This window comes from Drosophila persimilis, unplaced genomic scaffold (assembly GCF_003286085.1).
Source record: "Drosophila persimilis strain 14011-0111.01,24,50 unplaced genomic scaffold, DperRS2 tig00000002-arrow-pilon, whole genome shotgun sequence".
NCBI classification, from domain to species: Eukaryota; Metazoa; Arthropoda; class Insecta; order Diptera; family Drosophilidae; genus Drosophila; species Drosophila persimilis.
The window spans coordinates 4,090,489-4,105,495 of record NW_020825289.1 but is presented as its reverse complement, the minus strand read 5'-3'; the positions used below and the strand labels follow the sequence as shown (position 1 = coordinate 4,105,495).

At 41.6% G+C, this 15,007-nt stretch overlaps 3 protein-coding genes across 3 annotated transcripts; 2 read left to right on the top strand and 1 right to left on the bottom strand.

Annotated features, from left to right (window-relative positions):
* Positions 1 to 543: 543 nt before the first annotated feature.
* LOC6591005 (23 kDa integral membrane protein) lies at positions 544 to 1,172 on the bottom strand. Its single transcript, XM_026987037.1, has 4 exons — positions 1,107 to 1,172; positions 893 to 1,051; positions 662 to 828; positions 544 to 574 (listed from the first exon to the last, which is right to left on the bottom strand). The coding sequence occupies exons 1-4, from the start codon at positions 1,170 to 1,172 to the stop codon at positions 544 to 546; spliced, it is 423 nt and encodes a 140-aa protein (XP_026842838.1).
* A 7,196-nt stretch (positions 1,173 to 8,368) lies between these two features.
* Positions 8,369 to 9,635, top strand: LOC6591004 (protein late bloomer). The gene is made up of 5 exons (XM_026986161.1): positions 8,369 to 8,464; positions 8,533 to 8,706; positions 8,778 to 8,930; positions 8,985 to 9,182; positions 9,245 to 9,635. Exons 1-5 carry the CDS (start codon positions 8,405 to 8,407, stop codon positions 9,317 to 9,319), a joined length of 660 nt encoding a protein of 219 aa, XP_026841962.1. The 5' UTR covers positions 8,369 to 8,404; the 3' UTR covers positions 9,320 to 9,635.
* Positions 9,636 to 11,459: 1,824 nt separating this feature from the next.
* LOC6591147 (polypeptide N-acetylgalactosaminyltransferase 3) lies at positions 11,460 to 14,975 on the top strand. The gene is made up of 6 exons (XM_002015534.2): positions 11,460 to 11,960; positions 12,355 to 12,455; positions 12,545 to 12,725; positions 12,785 to 12,951; positions 13,016 to 14,274; positions 14,342 to 14,975. Exons 1-6 carry the CDS (start codon positions 11,827 to 11,829, stop codon positions 14,501 to 14,503), a joined length of 2,004 nt encoding a protein of 667 aa, XP_002015570.1. The 5' UTR covers positions 11,460 to 11,826; the 3' UTR covers positions 14,504 to 14,975.
* Positions 14,976 to 15,007: the final 32 nt, after the last annotated feature.

The following is a 15,007-nucleotide window of genomic DNA, read 5'->3' as shown; positions in this document are numbered from 1 at the left end:
AGACGACGAGCAACGATGATCCCATCACTAAAAAGAACGACGAACAACGATTATGCCATCACGAAGAAGACGACGAGTAAAGAAGAGAGAAGCAGAGAAATAAAACGAGAACAGTACCGAAAAGACGTAAAAAACGACGACGGCCGCAGAAAAGAAGAATTAAACGACGCAAAATGAAGAATACTTTTATCCTAAATTTATCAAACATTAAATACAAATTAATTATTAAACCTACATACATACATACATATATGTAATTACTGTATGTGGGTTAGTATATACATTATTGGTCAGTGCTACCTACCTACCGTTTTGATAACATCAATCAATTGATGTTGTAATAATTATACCAGACAATAAAAAGTCTTTATTTGGCAATCCAAGGTACAATTTAAAAGTGTTGTCCAAAATATTCGATTACTCAAAAGCGCGTCCAATCAGACTGATATTCTCGAGCATTCTACACAAAATTTGAAGAGATTTCAGAGTCTATTCAAGTGGACAAGGTACGACAGCGGCGTCGTCCATACTTAAATGTTACGTCTAAGAGTACGGCGCACACGAATGTACCGATCTATAAGAGAAAGACGGAGAGTCGGCGAAATGCAGGCATAGGAAGTGAGTGCTCAATGAACCTACCTCAATCGCAAGAAATATCCACCCAGCCACCTTGGAACCCTTCAGGACTTGCACATAGAATTGGGTTAGCTCGGAAAAACAACCCTCTTCGTAGACTTTTGTCTTGCTGTTGGGATAAAAGCAGCTAAAGGGAAGTGTGAGATTCGCAGCGGTATAGTCTCCGGGCCCATTTATTCCGCAGCAATGCAACTATAATACATATGTACATAGAACGGGAAAGAAAAGTGAGCAATGTTATTTTACACATACATACTTTCGACTGGAGAATGGACATTGCATTGGTGTGGTTCTTTTCCTGTGCCCAGGCGGCGTCCAATTGATTTTTGGCCAGTGTTTTCTCGTCGGTGTGCCCAGCGAGGATACACAACAGGGTGATGGTTATGATTCCAGCAGCAAGCACGGTAATAGCATACTGAAAAGTGTGGAAAAGTTTCATTAGAATGTAGTTCAGATAGGGCTTCACTTACCGTCCAGGTCATGCACACATTCGCCTTAATAGCGCCAAGGCATCCGAGAAACGAGACCACGAACATGATCCCACCGACCAAAAGAAATAATATGAGAAAGGGTTTCCCCTCAGAACTCATCTCCTTGAGGGCCAGCGAATTTACCACCGCAATGACAAGGCCCAGAACCTACAAATAAATTCACAAAGGCATTGTATAAACACACACATTTTTATTATACACACAATATTAAAATTATATTTTAAATCCTCAAAAGCAAATAAAGCGGCTACTGGAAAAATAGTTGTTCCGTGGATAGTTTTGGTTGAAAGAAGATAACGAAATTTAATGAATTCGGCGCGGAATTCCCTTACGGAAAATGACTGATAATGTGTTTTCACTCACCGAACTTAAGGTATTGAATAGGAACACCATATACATTATTGTTACAGTACCACAGCCCATTATGTTCGATTTATATATAATTGATACAGTCAAATATATATGTACAAATGTTGATCAAGCTTTGATGAGAGCTCGCCAACGTCTAATACTGGACTGAATAACTATACAAACTAGAGCTTTGTTTACGCTTCGAAGAACAGAACAGGTCATAACAGATTTCAATTGAATCAGCCACAAGGCAGAAATCCTTCCGATATCCAAGGCGAAAAATATGCTTGTGGCTTTCGCAACTCCCGTCTGACTCACAGTGCAAGTCGCGTCAGTAATCGGTAGGGGCAAGTCCATCTCGGGTCTGCGGTTACGCCTTCTTCTTAGCAATGATCCTAAATATAATATGTATGATGATGGAAGTAGTAGTGTAATAGTTGTCAGTTACAAAATCGTCATTATTTGTTTTCCAGAAGTTTCCATTCCTGCCTGTAGCGCCATTTGGCTTTTAATTTGTATTAGAATAAGATCGAATTTGATGAAGTCTAGTGTAAGTTAGGCTAGGGCAAATCGGGAGCGAAATAAAAGCTCGCTCTCTCGCTCTTGGCGAATTCGTCCCGCTTTGCCACCGTAGGTACGATAGGCTTAAAAGAAATTGTTTGAATACAGAGAAATCGACAAAATCTGTTGAAAACGAACGCACGCACTTATTATTTTTTCGTCGTAAAATTCATTAATTTGCAGCCACCCAAAGTTTTCCGTATTTCATATTTAGAAAAACTATTCTAAAATTTCAGTGCCCTTATCAGTTCTTTTCTTATTAATTTCTTTCTACTCGTCGTACTTCATCGGCTAATTAGCCGCTAACGAAGAAATATAACAACGGACAGGAGGTGCACAGAGCATCGTCATCAACATCGATAGTTTCAAGATAGCCAGATAAAAATACGAAGCAACGCAGAACAGATCAAATTAAGAACTCTATAAATATTTTCAACTCTTATTAGCAATTACACTATAGTACTACTCGAAAAGCCATCCCTTCCCACTCGCATCTTCTTTTAATTCTCCCTTACGATGGGGTCATTACGAAATTTCGTCTACTAGATCACGGAATGAAAATAAGAACCATCTGTAAAGATACAAGCGCTAAAGTTTTACAAGCCGTACATTTTAAAGAACAAAAGGAAAACAAAATTAAAATTAATTAAACACCAAATAAAAAGGATTTTAAAGATAAAACTGATGAAAAAACCCAAATGCTATCTCTGTGGAAAGCCTGGTCATTTGAAGAAGGACTGTTTAATTTTTAAAAGATTAAGCAGAAATCAGAATACGAATAATAATGCAAAGGAACACAAGGTCAAGTAGCAACAACTCATGTAGACCGTGGATTTGCTTTTATGATGATGCAGGGGATTGATTCCTTGAACGAAAACGAGATTCAGGAGGTTCGTAGCATTTAAAAAAGTTGTTTTGGCGATACAATTACAGAAAAAGCTCGCCCCATGGATATTGGAACTAAACTGAAAAAAGGTATTTGGGGCCAATGCAGTTTTATTTATTTAATAAATAGATATCAAACTGGAGCTTTAAAAGATGTTAACAAAAAAAAGCATTTGAAATGAGGCATAATAAATTTATTTAAATTTAAATTCATTAATGTTACTTTTGAGGAAAGAAGACTTGAAAAATGTAAAAAGATGAAGTACAAAGGAGAGAAAGGAACAAGCCGAATATTGCAATGGCATCATATACTCATTTTTTAGCTCTTTGCTTCTCTCTCCTCAGTCGAGCTCACTTTTTTCTAAGCGACGAGTGCTTGCAGTTGAAAAGATAAAATAAACTAATTATCTAATACTGCTTATCGGTTAGGTCTGCGCATCGGCCAACATCTATTTTTCATCTCGATCAAATTACTCCTTCAGGTATCTCCCAAACACCTATGTCTTTTTTTTAGAGGTACCCGAAGGAGTGGTCTGATGGGGTCAAGATTTGGTATGCATAATTTATTTACACGCAATTATGTTTTGACAAAGTTTATTCAGATTGATTAGTTTTGAGGCTTAGCATCGTGCGAAGCGCCCATCACCATCTGGAGCTGCAGCACCTGTAAAACCCAGACAATTGTTACTACGATTACCAAGGTAATCTCGCCAATCTGAGCGAAAAGCAATAGAATTCAATAGAATTTACTTATTTAATTATCATGAACTCACAATCCTTCTAAGTAATAAGAGCACAGATTAAATATATATCTTCAAGAAACAGATCTACCCTGCAACAGTAAACATATAATTTGCCCCAAGCAATACTCTAGTTCACCAACTTAACATTTAATATAACGACTAAGCAGAGGGTAGGGATTCTTTTCAAAAGACATCTGCCACACGGTGTACATGCCAGCATACTCCACTTCAACCGCCTGCACATTGCAATTCACCTAAACATAACTCAACCACTAACAATACTTGACAGCTACATTACAAGCGACATTCAGACCAAGCTTTCTCTGACAGCGAGTTACTTTCAATTATTATTAAGTACAGTAGCAATCTTTTTCCCGATCAAGACGCAGTTATTCTTGTTATATCAACAAATGTCTTTTGCCATCACACAGACAAAGCTCCAACCTTAGAAAAAACAGATACGATGTGGAATAAAAACCTATGCAAATTGAGACAAATTAAGCAAACACTTTGGCATAATTGTAAATACAAAATGACCGATGCGAACTTCTTGGTATATAAAAGAGCAAATCCTTTAAACGTGCTCCATTAAAGAAGCAACGCACTTAAGTCACAGTTTACAACAAAATAAATTTGGCCTGATGTAAATCTCTTGTGGGAATCTCCGAAGCATTAATGCCTTCCCAACCTCTCCTATAAAATGCATTCTGGCCAACTATTGAAGATATAATAATAGCAACGGATATCCGTCAAGCAAAGGAAAATATATCTCTCCACCAGTGGTGTGGCGTGTAGAAACTAACTCATCAACATTTTTTTTACCGTTCTTTTCCGTTTTTTTGGAGCTTGGATCTATACCATATTTAACAGCACTTTTACTGTCTTTGCGCTTACAAAATTCGAAGTTATTGCGTATCTTTAAAAGAGGTTAAAAAAAAAAATCTGAAATTCAACAGAAGTTCTAACGGCATCTTGTATCATTAAATTGAAACTATGATTGCCGCAATGTAGAAAATTGTTGGAAATACATTGTCCTCCCTAAAATAAGTCGTTAGAGATTTGTTTTCTCGTAGTAAAATTAAGTAGTAAAATTAAGGTTGGCTGGTCAGAGAGCGGTGCCCCTCGGCTTAGAAAAACCCGAGATTTCCAAGAAAATCCAAACTAACGGCGAAACAATACGAAAGCTATTTGCTAGGGATCCATTTTATAATAGCCGAAGTTGGTTGTTTACTGTGGCAACGAAAAGCCACCACAATACGAAATATTTTTTAATTTTAATCCGATAGTAGCTCAAATATGGGAATTTTTAAAAACTCCTCTGAAACTTTATGTTTGTTGGGTTCGAAGTCATAAACGGATCATAGATATGAACTGGCACATGCTGCAGCAAAAGCATTGTCTAACTATCAATCTTTCAGTGTTACTCCGTCCGCGAAAAGGACATGTTAAAATTCATCCTAAACACATTTTTATACCCGATACTCAAAATGAGTATTGGGGTATATTAGATTTGTGGTAAAAGTGGATGTGTGTAACGTCCAGAAGGAATCGTTTCCGACCCTATAAAGTATATATATTCTTGATCAGCATCAATAGCCGAGTCGATTGAGCCCTGTCTGTCTGTCCGTCCGTCCGTCTGTCCGTCTGTCCGTCCCCTTCAGCGCCTAATGCTCAAAGACTATAAGAGCTAGAGCAACGATGTTTTGTATCCAGACTTCTGTGATATGTCACTGCTACAAAAATATTTCAAAACTTTGCCCCGCCCACTTCCGCCCCCACAAAAGGCGAAAATCTGTGGCATCCACAATTTTAAAGATACGAGAAAACCAAAAACGCAGAATCGTAGAGAATGACCATATCTTATAGACTGCGGAATCTGAATTGGATCGTATTATTATTATAGCCAGCATCAAGAAAACAATTTCATTTTTTCTCGCCCTGTCTCTCTCTAACACACACGTAGCATAGGCGGCTTTGCTTAGAGTAAAACATTAGCGCCTAGATCTCAGAGACTATAAAAGCTAGAGCAACCAAATTTGGTATCCACACTCCTAATATATCGGACCGAGACGAGTTTGTTTCAAAATTTCGCCACACCCCCTTCCGCCCCCGCAAAGGATGCAAATCTGGGGATATTCACAAATCTCAGAGACTATTAAAGCTAGAGTAACCAAATTTAGTATCCGCACTCCTGTTAGATCTCACTATAAAACGTATATCTCAAAATTTCGCCACACCCCCTTCCGCCCCCGCAAAGGATGCAAATCTGGGGATATTCACAAATCTCAGAGACTATTAAAGCTAGAGTAACCAAATTTAGTATCCGCACTCCTGTTAGATCTCACTATAAAACGTATATCTCAAAATTTCGCCACACCCCCTTCCGCCCCCACAAAGGACGAAAATCTGTTGCATCCACAATATTGCAGATTTGAGAAAACTAAAAACGCAGAATCATAGATAACGACCATATCTATCAGATTGCTGAATCTGGATCAGATCAGATAATTTTTGTAGCCAAAAGGAACAAATCAATTTGCATTGGCTACGCAGCGCCCGACGTCACGCTCAGACTGATTTTCTGTCTCTCTCGCACGCACTCTTTGTCGTGTCGTTTAATATTAGACGCCGCCTGCTGGAGGAGAGCCATACTGACTTAGTATCGGGTATAACCGTAGAGTTGCGGTCTCCGAAGCAACTCACAACGTTCCCCCTCGTTTCTGTTCGATTTGTCAGCCGGACAGTTTTAAAACACAGATGTCAAATCGCCAATCCAAACAGTGGTTTTATTACACAAAAAATATATATATGTATATTAGTGGAAGAGGTTTTCTCTTGGCCATAGTTTAGTGGTATCAATATGCATTGTTTCTATATGAATATAAAGGAGCAGACGTCTCTGCTTGGTTCAGCGAAAAAAATATAATTTTCATATGTGTAAATCGAAGTTTAAGTTCTGTAACACACTTCTAAAAGTACAATACATCGATGTGAATTAAAAGAAAAGGTAAGTGCAATGTGTATAAAGACAATAAATTTATGTTTTTTTGTGATTCCATAACGAATGCCAGCACAATTGTACGTAACCTATATTTCTTCGTAACGTTTTAAAATCAATTCAAAATTAGTGATTGGACACTCAATTTTGATCGGTTGTGGCCACACCTTGTTTGAATAATATGTCAAAATAATGTAGCACTGCTTTCTTCTAAAACCACTGCACATATATTATTAGTACTTAGGCCCACTTTAATTGCTTCGCAGCTGACTATGTTGAAACCGTTGAGCTTTCATACTCAATTGCTACCAGCGGGAATCAAATGGACAAAGACCCGACTGTTGGCCACGTCAAAGAAGCTCGGATAAAGTCACAGGATCACTACTTCTTTCATTTATCTGGGCCATTGTAAATTGTCAATCTAAAGTAGTCCAATGCAGAGCACCATTCTCACTTCTGAAAACGAGCTGACTGATTTGAAAAATAAGGCGACAAAAAACATCTAAGGCCTTGATGCTTGCGCTCCACATAATTAATTTTACCCGATAATTAAAATGAGTATTGGGGTATATTAGAATGTGAATGTGTGCAACGTCCAGAAGGAATCGTTACCGACTCCATAAAGTATATATATTTTTGATCAGCATCAATAGCCGAGTCGATTGAGCCCTGTCTGTCCGTCCGTCTGTCAAAGATACAATAAAACTGAAATCGCAGAATCGTAGAGGATGACTATATGTTCTAGAATGTAAAATCTGAACCAGAGCGTATCAAGAAAACAATTTCATTCTTTCTCGCTCTGTCTCTCTCTAACACAGAGGTTTCATGGTCGGTTGTTCCAATTGCAAAATGTAAATTCTAGGATCTCAGAACCTATAAGAGCTAGAGCAACCAAATTTGGTATCCACACTCCTATGATATCGGACCTCGGCCGTTTCGTGTCAAAATTTCGCCACACCCCCTGGGGCATCCACAAATCTCAGAAACTATTAAGGCTAGAGTAACCAAATTTTGTATCGGCATTCCTGTTAGATCTCACTAAAAAACTTATATCTCAAAATTTCGCCCCACCGCTTTCCGCCCCCACAAAGAACGAAAATCTATTGCATCCACAATATTGCAGATTCGAGAAAAATAAAAACGCACAATCATAGAGAATGACCATATCTATCCGGTTGCTGAATCTGGATCACATCGGATCATTTTTGTAGCCAAAAGGAACAAAAATTCCCCCTCGTTTTTTTCCGCTCATACAAGTTTGTACAATTTACACAAAAAATAAAAACCATTTCCTGCCTAAAACATGAGCTGAAATATTATATTATATTATATACTCTTCGAATATCGACTATAAAAAAAGGCAAGTGCTTCCGATTCAACTTGAAAGGTCCACCCCAAACGCAATGTTTTGGGTACAGTCACACCGATATAGAGGCATGTTTTGATGGTGCTACTCGAGTGATTCTCTAATTTGTTTGTTAACTGAGAGGATTTCCCACCCGTAAACAGATTGGACTCTTTCGCTGTTGCTCTGCGCTCTCCGGTCGGCACTATCTTGCACAGCTGGGGAAGGCAACCGCCTTATCAGTTGGAGTGGCCTAGGAAAGGCAGATAACTCTAAGCTTCAATGGACTATTGGCTGGCGGTGTTAGATTTGGATATTTTGCCTGGCGCGGCGCTCAGTTGTTTCCTGAAAGTGCGCTTGTCCGAAACAGACGTAAGGTTTTATTTGCCCCAAAATGAGCTGCGGCACGAAGACCTTGAAGATATCCTCATTCGTGTTGGACTTTCTTTGCTGTGTGAGTGTGTTATCGCCAAATCCCCAAACTGATAGTCATCACTTACTCATTCTGTCTCCACCTAACAGGTGCTGGCGGCCCTGACCATCGTAGCATGCTCCTACGCCTTGATTGCCTTCAGCCATAGTATGGCCATTCGGGTGCCCTGCATTGTGGGGATTGTCCTGGGGGCCCTCCTCTTTGGCAGCACTATCTTCGGCTGCATTGCCGCTCTGAGGGAGAGCATTCGTCTGACTTGGATTGTAAGTGGTGATCGCATTTTTTTGAACAATTACGAGTACGATTTGTACAACCTTTCGTCTATTCCTGAAAGTACGCTGCGATTCTGATGGCTCTGGTATTCGGGCAGATAACCGTGATATTCGCCCAGCCCATTAACTTCGAGCTACTGGCCAATGAGACCATCTACAGTGCCTGGCAGGGCCAGCTGTATCACCAAGGCAGCATGTCCTATTATGAAATTAAGGTACGCTCGAATACCGATCGGGTCCAGTTTTAATCAGATTCCATTCCTTTTCAGTATCATTGCTGCGGAATGACTGGGCCCTCGAACTATCCGGACAGCGGCCTACGCATTCCGCAGAGCTGCTACTTCAACCAGAACTCAACAGTAACCACAGATCTCTACACAGTGGGCTGTGACCGACAACTGGGTGCAGCATTTATTAAGGGCACTCGCTGGGAACGCATCAGCGACTGGTCAGTTGTGGGTGTGGAAGTAAGTGTTCATAGTTCCTAAATGAAATCAATCTCTGAACTACTTCTCAATCCGATTTTCAGATGCTTACCGTAATATTTGCTGGTCTTTTGGCCATAACCTTACAGAATGCAGAGCGCCGACGTCCGTATCGTTAGAAGCTCGTCTTGAATACATCTGTAAACAGTATTAGAAGCTGTACAAATATGTTGACCCAATATGTTTAGTACAAACAAAATTTACAAAACTCGAACTAAGAACTTTGTATTTCAATTAAAAATGTTTAATGCAGTTTGAGTATTGATAACTGCGCGCCACAACAAGCCAGGGCCGCATTTGAACTATTAGAACCACATCAACTGACCAGGGCGAGCTAGAGGAACCAGTCGAACTAACAATCCAAATAATCGTTGAAAACAAAAGCCGTTACGTATCTTTTTCCTAATCGGATCGAATAAAAATCTACCGTCCCCAGATGTTATAGAAAAATTCCAACGAATCGACACGGAAAATTTGTTACAGTGCAAATCACAAGGAGTAATTTATCATGGCCGAGGCAGGGAAGAAGAATAAATCCAGACTGTCGAACACAGCCGACAGCCTCGTATGGGATATTAAATCAACAGAGTATCAACCGTTCCACTGCACACATTAATGAAAAAAAAGCTTATTAAATTGCACAATTTCAATGGGTGATTAATGATCAGACGTTGATCATAGATTCTTCTAAAACACTACAGAAAAAATTGTGAGATATGGTTAGGTTTCGCTAGACCACCGAAACCTTGACATGGCGATGTTAAAAAAGGCTTTAACTCATTGTGATCCTGTATTTTTTCAGATTGTTGTTAGATTGTTATCTCAAGATTTATATGGCCATATCGATCGAAGAAGCGACCAGCAGAACTGTATAGACTCAGCAGAGCACAGTGCTCTGCCGTTACTCGAGCCATCACGGGACACTGGCAGATCGGCACTCATGCCTCTAGACTGTCAATCCCTCATAATGACTTCTGCAGGAGGTGTCGCGACGAGGAAGAGGAGAAATCAGTCCCCCACTTCTTCTGCCATTGCCCGGCCCTTGGAAATCGTCGTCTTCGGATTCGCGGGGCCGCTTTCAGCACGGACCTTTCGGACCTTCCCGAAATCAAACCAGGACGGACTGGTATTCAGACTTGATATTGATTAGATACTTTTAATATGTAATTTATTGTTTAAATATATCGCACATTAACGGAACCGATTTTGGTGTAGTGTAGCGGTTTGAAACGGTAACGACGCTATTTTTTCTATCGGACATTAAAAATCATCAAAAATGTTCCATGCACAAATGTTGCAGCAGACTGGTGGGCCTGACTCATATGCCGAAAAATCGAGCCCCGGAACATGGGCACCATTCTGCATACCCTAGGAAAAAGAATATTATTGAATTAAGGGTATGTTTGTCATCCCAGGTTTCAGTGATGCCAGAAACTAGTCAGTATCTGTTTTTAATCTATCACAAAGATATTTCGCACTTGATTGTCTTTTTATGGAGATCAAGAATTAGCATCGGGATCAAGATTTATCCAGGAAACTAATCACTAATCAGTCTAAAAGTCTAATTTAACGTTTAATAATTGGGTTTTAAAAACAGTTTGAACTGTAACATTATCTGCAAATCAAACAAAATATTAAAGAAATAGGGTATAAAATTACCCCATACACTCCGGTTGATAAGCAACAAGTCTTCAAATACCAGCAACATTTATTTGACAACACTGGGACTGTTTTTTTCTTAACACTTTTTGTTTAAACCTTGTTTTAAGACACAATACAATAAAAGGTAGTATTTAAAAGTAGCTAATCCTGTAGAAAATGTATTCATCAATGGCTTAAAATTATATAGGCAGAGCTAAGAGTCTTGGTTAGCCATCATTATTCAACGGAATATCCAAATTGATCAGTAGGAACTATTTTTCTCTTACGTTTTATTTGCTTGACCTTTTTTGCTGAAACCTATTTTTAGACAAAATCCAATAAAAGCAAGTATTTAAATTAGTCCAGTCAAGTGGTAAATTGATTTATTAATCGGTTAAAATTATGTGGGCAGGGCTGAGGGTTCTATATAGCTTGTAATATTCCACGGAATATCAAAAACGAGTAATACGTAAAATATATCTTGAATTCGTCGGTATATTTACGGTATATTTTGAAAATGGGACGGTATATTTTGGTGTATTTTTGAATGTCAGTCGGTATACTTTATCAATGGGTCCGCGGTCACACTGAAGGAATGTTTTGGTCAACGTATTTGCCGTAATTTCTAAGTAAACAAATGCCATCCGAGAACAAGCGAAATGTATTCATAAGCCATAATCAGCACAGTTTGCAAATTGGAACGCGTACGCGGCGCGTATTTGAAAGCGGCCGAATTGTTCCAGCGCCACAATTTGCGTCCAGCGAGGGGTGCATGTCGGGTTCCGGATCGTAGGGTATTGACTTGGCCAACAACAAATAACTTGATTAGTTGGCACCAAACAGTGCTGGCGATCACATCTCAAGCTGAAGACGGACAGCGGTCATTAACACGCTTTAGGCCCAGAAGCACCAGCCGCAGTAGCAGCAGTGGTAGTAGAAGACAATCAATTCACGGAGAACTACAACAAGAACAGCAACATTAACGATGGGTCTGCGCTTTCAACAATTAAAGAAACTGTGGCTCCTCTATCTGTTCCTACTGTTCTTTGCATTCTTCATGTTTGCAATTAGCATTAACTTATATGTGGCAAGCATACAAACCGCTGATTCAGAGCTGCGGTGAGTAACCAACACAACGACACCAAAAAAATAATCATTTAGGATGGAGTGCAGCAGACCTCTATGCCACCTCCTCCTCCGGCTGGCATTGCATAATTTCCTTTGGAGCCCACGTCTGGCCATGTTGCAAGTGACTGGCTGTTGTTGTTCCACTCGAGCGGGTCGCCTCGACTTTCGGTTTTCGGTGTTTTGGTGTTCGGTCTTCAAACCACTTTGCATTTCTTCTTGTTTGTTTTGCCATCGCCTCGCGTGATTCGAGTTATTGTAAAATGCTAAATTTAATACCATTGTCACATCTTTGTCTATGCCTTTGTGGATCACTTGCCCTCGGATTGCCGCGTATCGAATCGGATCGCATTGGATGGGCTGGTGCTTTAATGGGTTTCTTGCAAAGTCATCCGAAACCGCCGCCGAAACGTCGCTCCCTCTGGCCGCATAAAAGTATCGTGGCCCATTATATTGGCAAGGGAGACATCTTCGGCAACATGACTGCAGGTGAGTAGACATCAAGCATCTCTCATCACCAATGTCACAATATGCAGACATAAATAAATAAATGAATGTATAAATCTATTCATTGGCAGACGATTACAACATCAACCAGTTCAAGCCTGTCCCTGGCGAGGGAGCCGACGGGCGACCCGTTGTTGTACCGCCCCGCGACCGCTTTCGTATGCAGCGCTTCTTTCGCTTGAACAGCTTCAACCTGCTGGCCAGCGATCGTATTCCCCTCAATCGCACTCTCAAGGACTATCGTACCCCGGAGTGAGTGCGACCTGCCCTCAAGGGAATGCTCTCCATCTAAGACAGTACTTTCGTTGTAGATGCCGCGACAAGAAGTATGACAGTGGCTTGCCCAGCACTTCGGTGATCATTGTGTTCCATAACGAGGCCTGGTCCGTCCTGCTTCGTACCATAACCAGCGTCATCAACCGCTCGCCCCGCCATTTGCTCAAGGAAATCATTTTGGTTGACGATGCCAGCGAGCGCTGTAAGCAAGGCTCTCGGTAGTCCAGAAGACCGAATAACACCAATTTTGGTTTTCTCTTTCGCAGCTTATCTGAAGCGTCAGCTGGAGAGCTATATACGGGTTCTGACGGTGCCCACTCGGATCTACCGCATGAAAAAGCGCAGCGGTTTGGTTCCCGCTCGCCTCCTGGGTGCCGAACATGCCCGCGGAGATGTACTAACCTTCTTGGATGCCCACTGCGAATGCTCGCGTGGCTGGCTGGAGCCCCTGTTGGCGCGCATTAAGGAGGCACGCAATGTGGTCATCTGTCCAGTGATCGACATAATATCCGACGACAACTTCAGCTACACGAAGACGTTTGAGAACCATTGGGGTGGCTTTAACTGGCAGCTGAGCTTCCGCTGGTTCTCTTCGGAGAGGAAACGCCAGACTACGGAAATCACAGCCAAGGACTCCACGGCCCCCATAGCTACTCCTGGCATGGCTGGCGGTCTGTTCGCCATAGATCGCAACTACTTCTATGAAATGGGATCATACGACAGCAACATGCGTGTTTGGGGCGGAGAAAATGTCGAGATGTCCTTCAGGATCTGGCAATGCGGCGGAAGGGTTGAGATCAGCCCCTGCTCCCACGTGGGTCACGTATTTCGCAGTAGTACGCCCTACACGTTTCCTGGCGGCATGAGCGAAGTGCTCACAGACAATTTGGCTAGGGCTGCCACCGTCTGGATGGACGACTGGCAGTACTTCGTCATGCTGTATACTTCTGGACTATCGCTGAGTGTCAAGGATAAAGTTAACGTAACGGAACGCGTGGCTCTGCGGGAGAAGCTGCAGTGCAAGTCGTTTGCCTGGTACTTGGAGAACATTTGGCCGGAACACTTCTTCCCAGCACCCGATCGCTTCTTCGGCAAGATAATCTGGCTGGATGGAGAGACGGAGTGCGCCCAGGCCTACAGCAAGCACATGAAGAATCTTCCGGGACGTGCCCTGTCACGGGAATGGCAGCGTGCCTTCGAGGAGATAGAAAGCAAGTCGGAGGAGTTTATGTCTCTGATCGATCTAGAGCGGGACAAGTGTCTGCGTCCACTGAAGGAGGTTGCGCCGCGTTCCTCTCTACAACCCGTCACAGTGGGCGACTGCACGTCGCATGCCCAGACCATGGACATGTTCGTGATCACCCCCAAGGGACAGATTATGACCAATGACAACATCTGCCTGGCCTACCGCCCACCCAAACAGGGAGTGATCAAGCTTCTTAAGAACCGCAATGCCACTACCTCAAACGTGATGCTGACTCAGTGCGCCGGTGATGCCAGCCAGCTTTGGAATTACGACATGGATGTGAGTGGACTAAAGCGAATGAAGCAATGCTGTTTATACCTACTAATCCTTTTTCTACTGACCGCAGACCCAGCAAATCTCGCATCGGGACACTAAGCTGTGCCTCACACTCAAGGCGGCTACAAATGCACGACTTCAGAAGCAGGAGAAGGTGGTGCTCTGCATGCAGTGCGACTTCAAGGATATCACACAGAAGTGGGGCTTCATCCCACTGCCATGGCGTTTATAGGACGAGGAATGGAATGGAAGAGCTAGGAATGCCAGGACATGATCCAATTACCCTGCCAGCAACTCTTTTAACACAATGTGATATTTATTGAAATTTTTGAACGGGGCGCCACTCGTTGTGTTCTTTATTTAAACATGAAACAAACCAACACAAATTGCCGACATATTCAGATTAACACCACCACCACCGGGGTGGTTCACCCGAACCACGATACAGACCCACAGGATTGTTTGTGAAACATTTTATGTATCCAAATACGCTCGAGAGTTTGTTTTTCTCTCGAGCCATATTGCGACGCGATAGAACTTTAGATCTACTCGTATTCTATGTCTATGTCATATTTATTAAGCAAGTTTTTAGACAATTTTTAGCTGTACAGAAGTACGGAAGTACTTACTACCATCGAACACTTGTATATGTCACTTGAATAAACCCTCTGATTGTAGAAAGTGTCGCTGCACTTTTTCCTTTACGAGTTTTTGTTCTGGCTTATCGCTTGCCTCT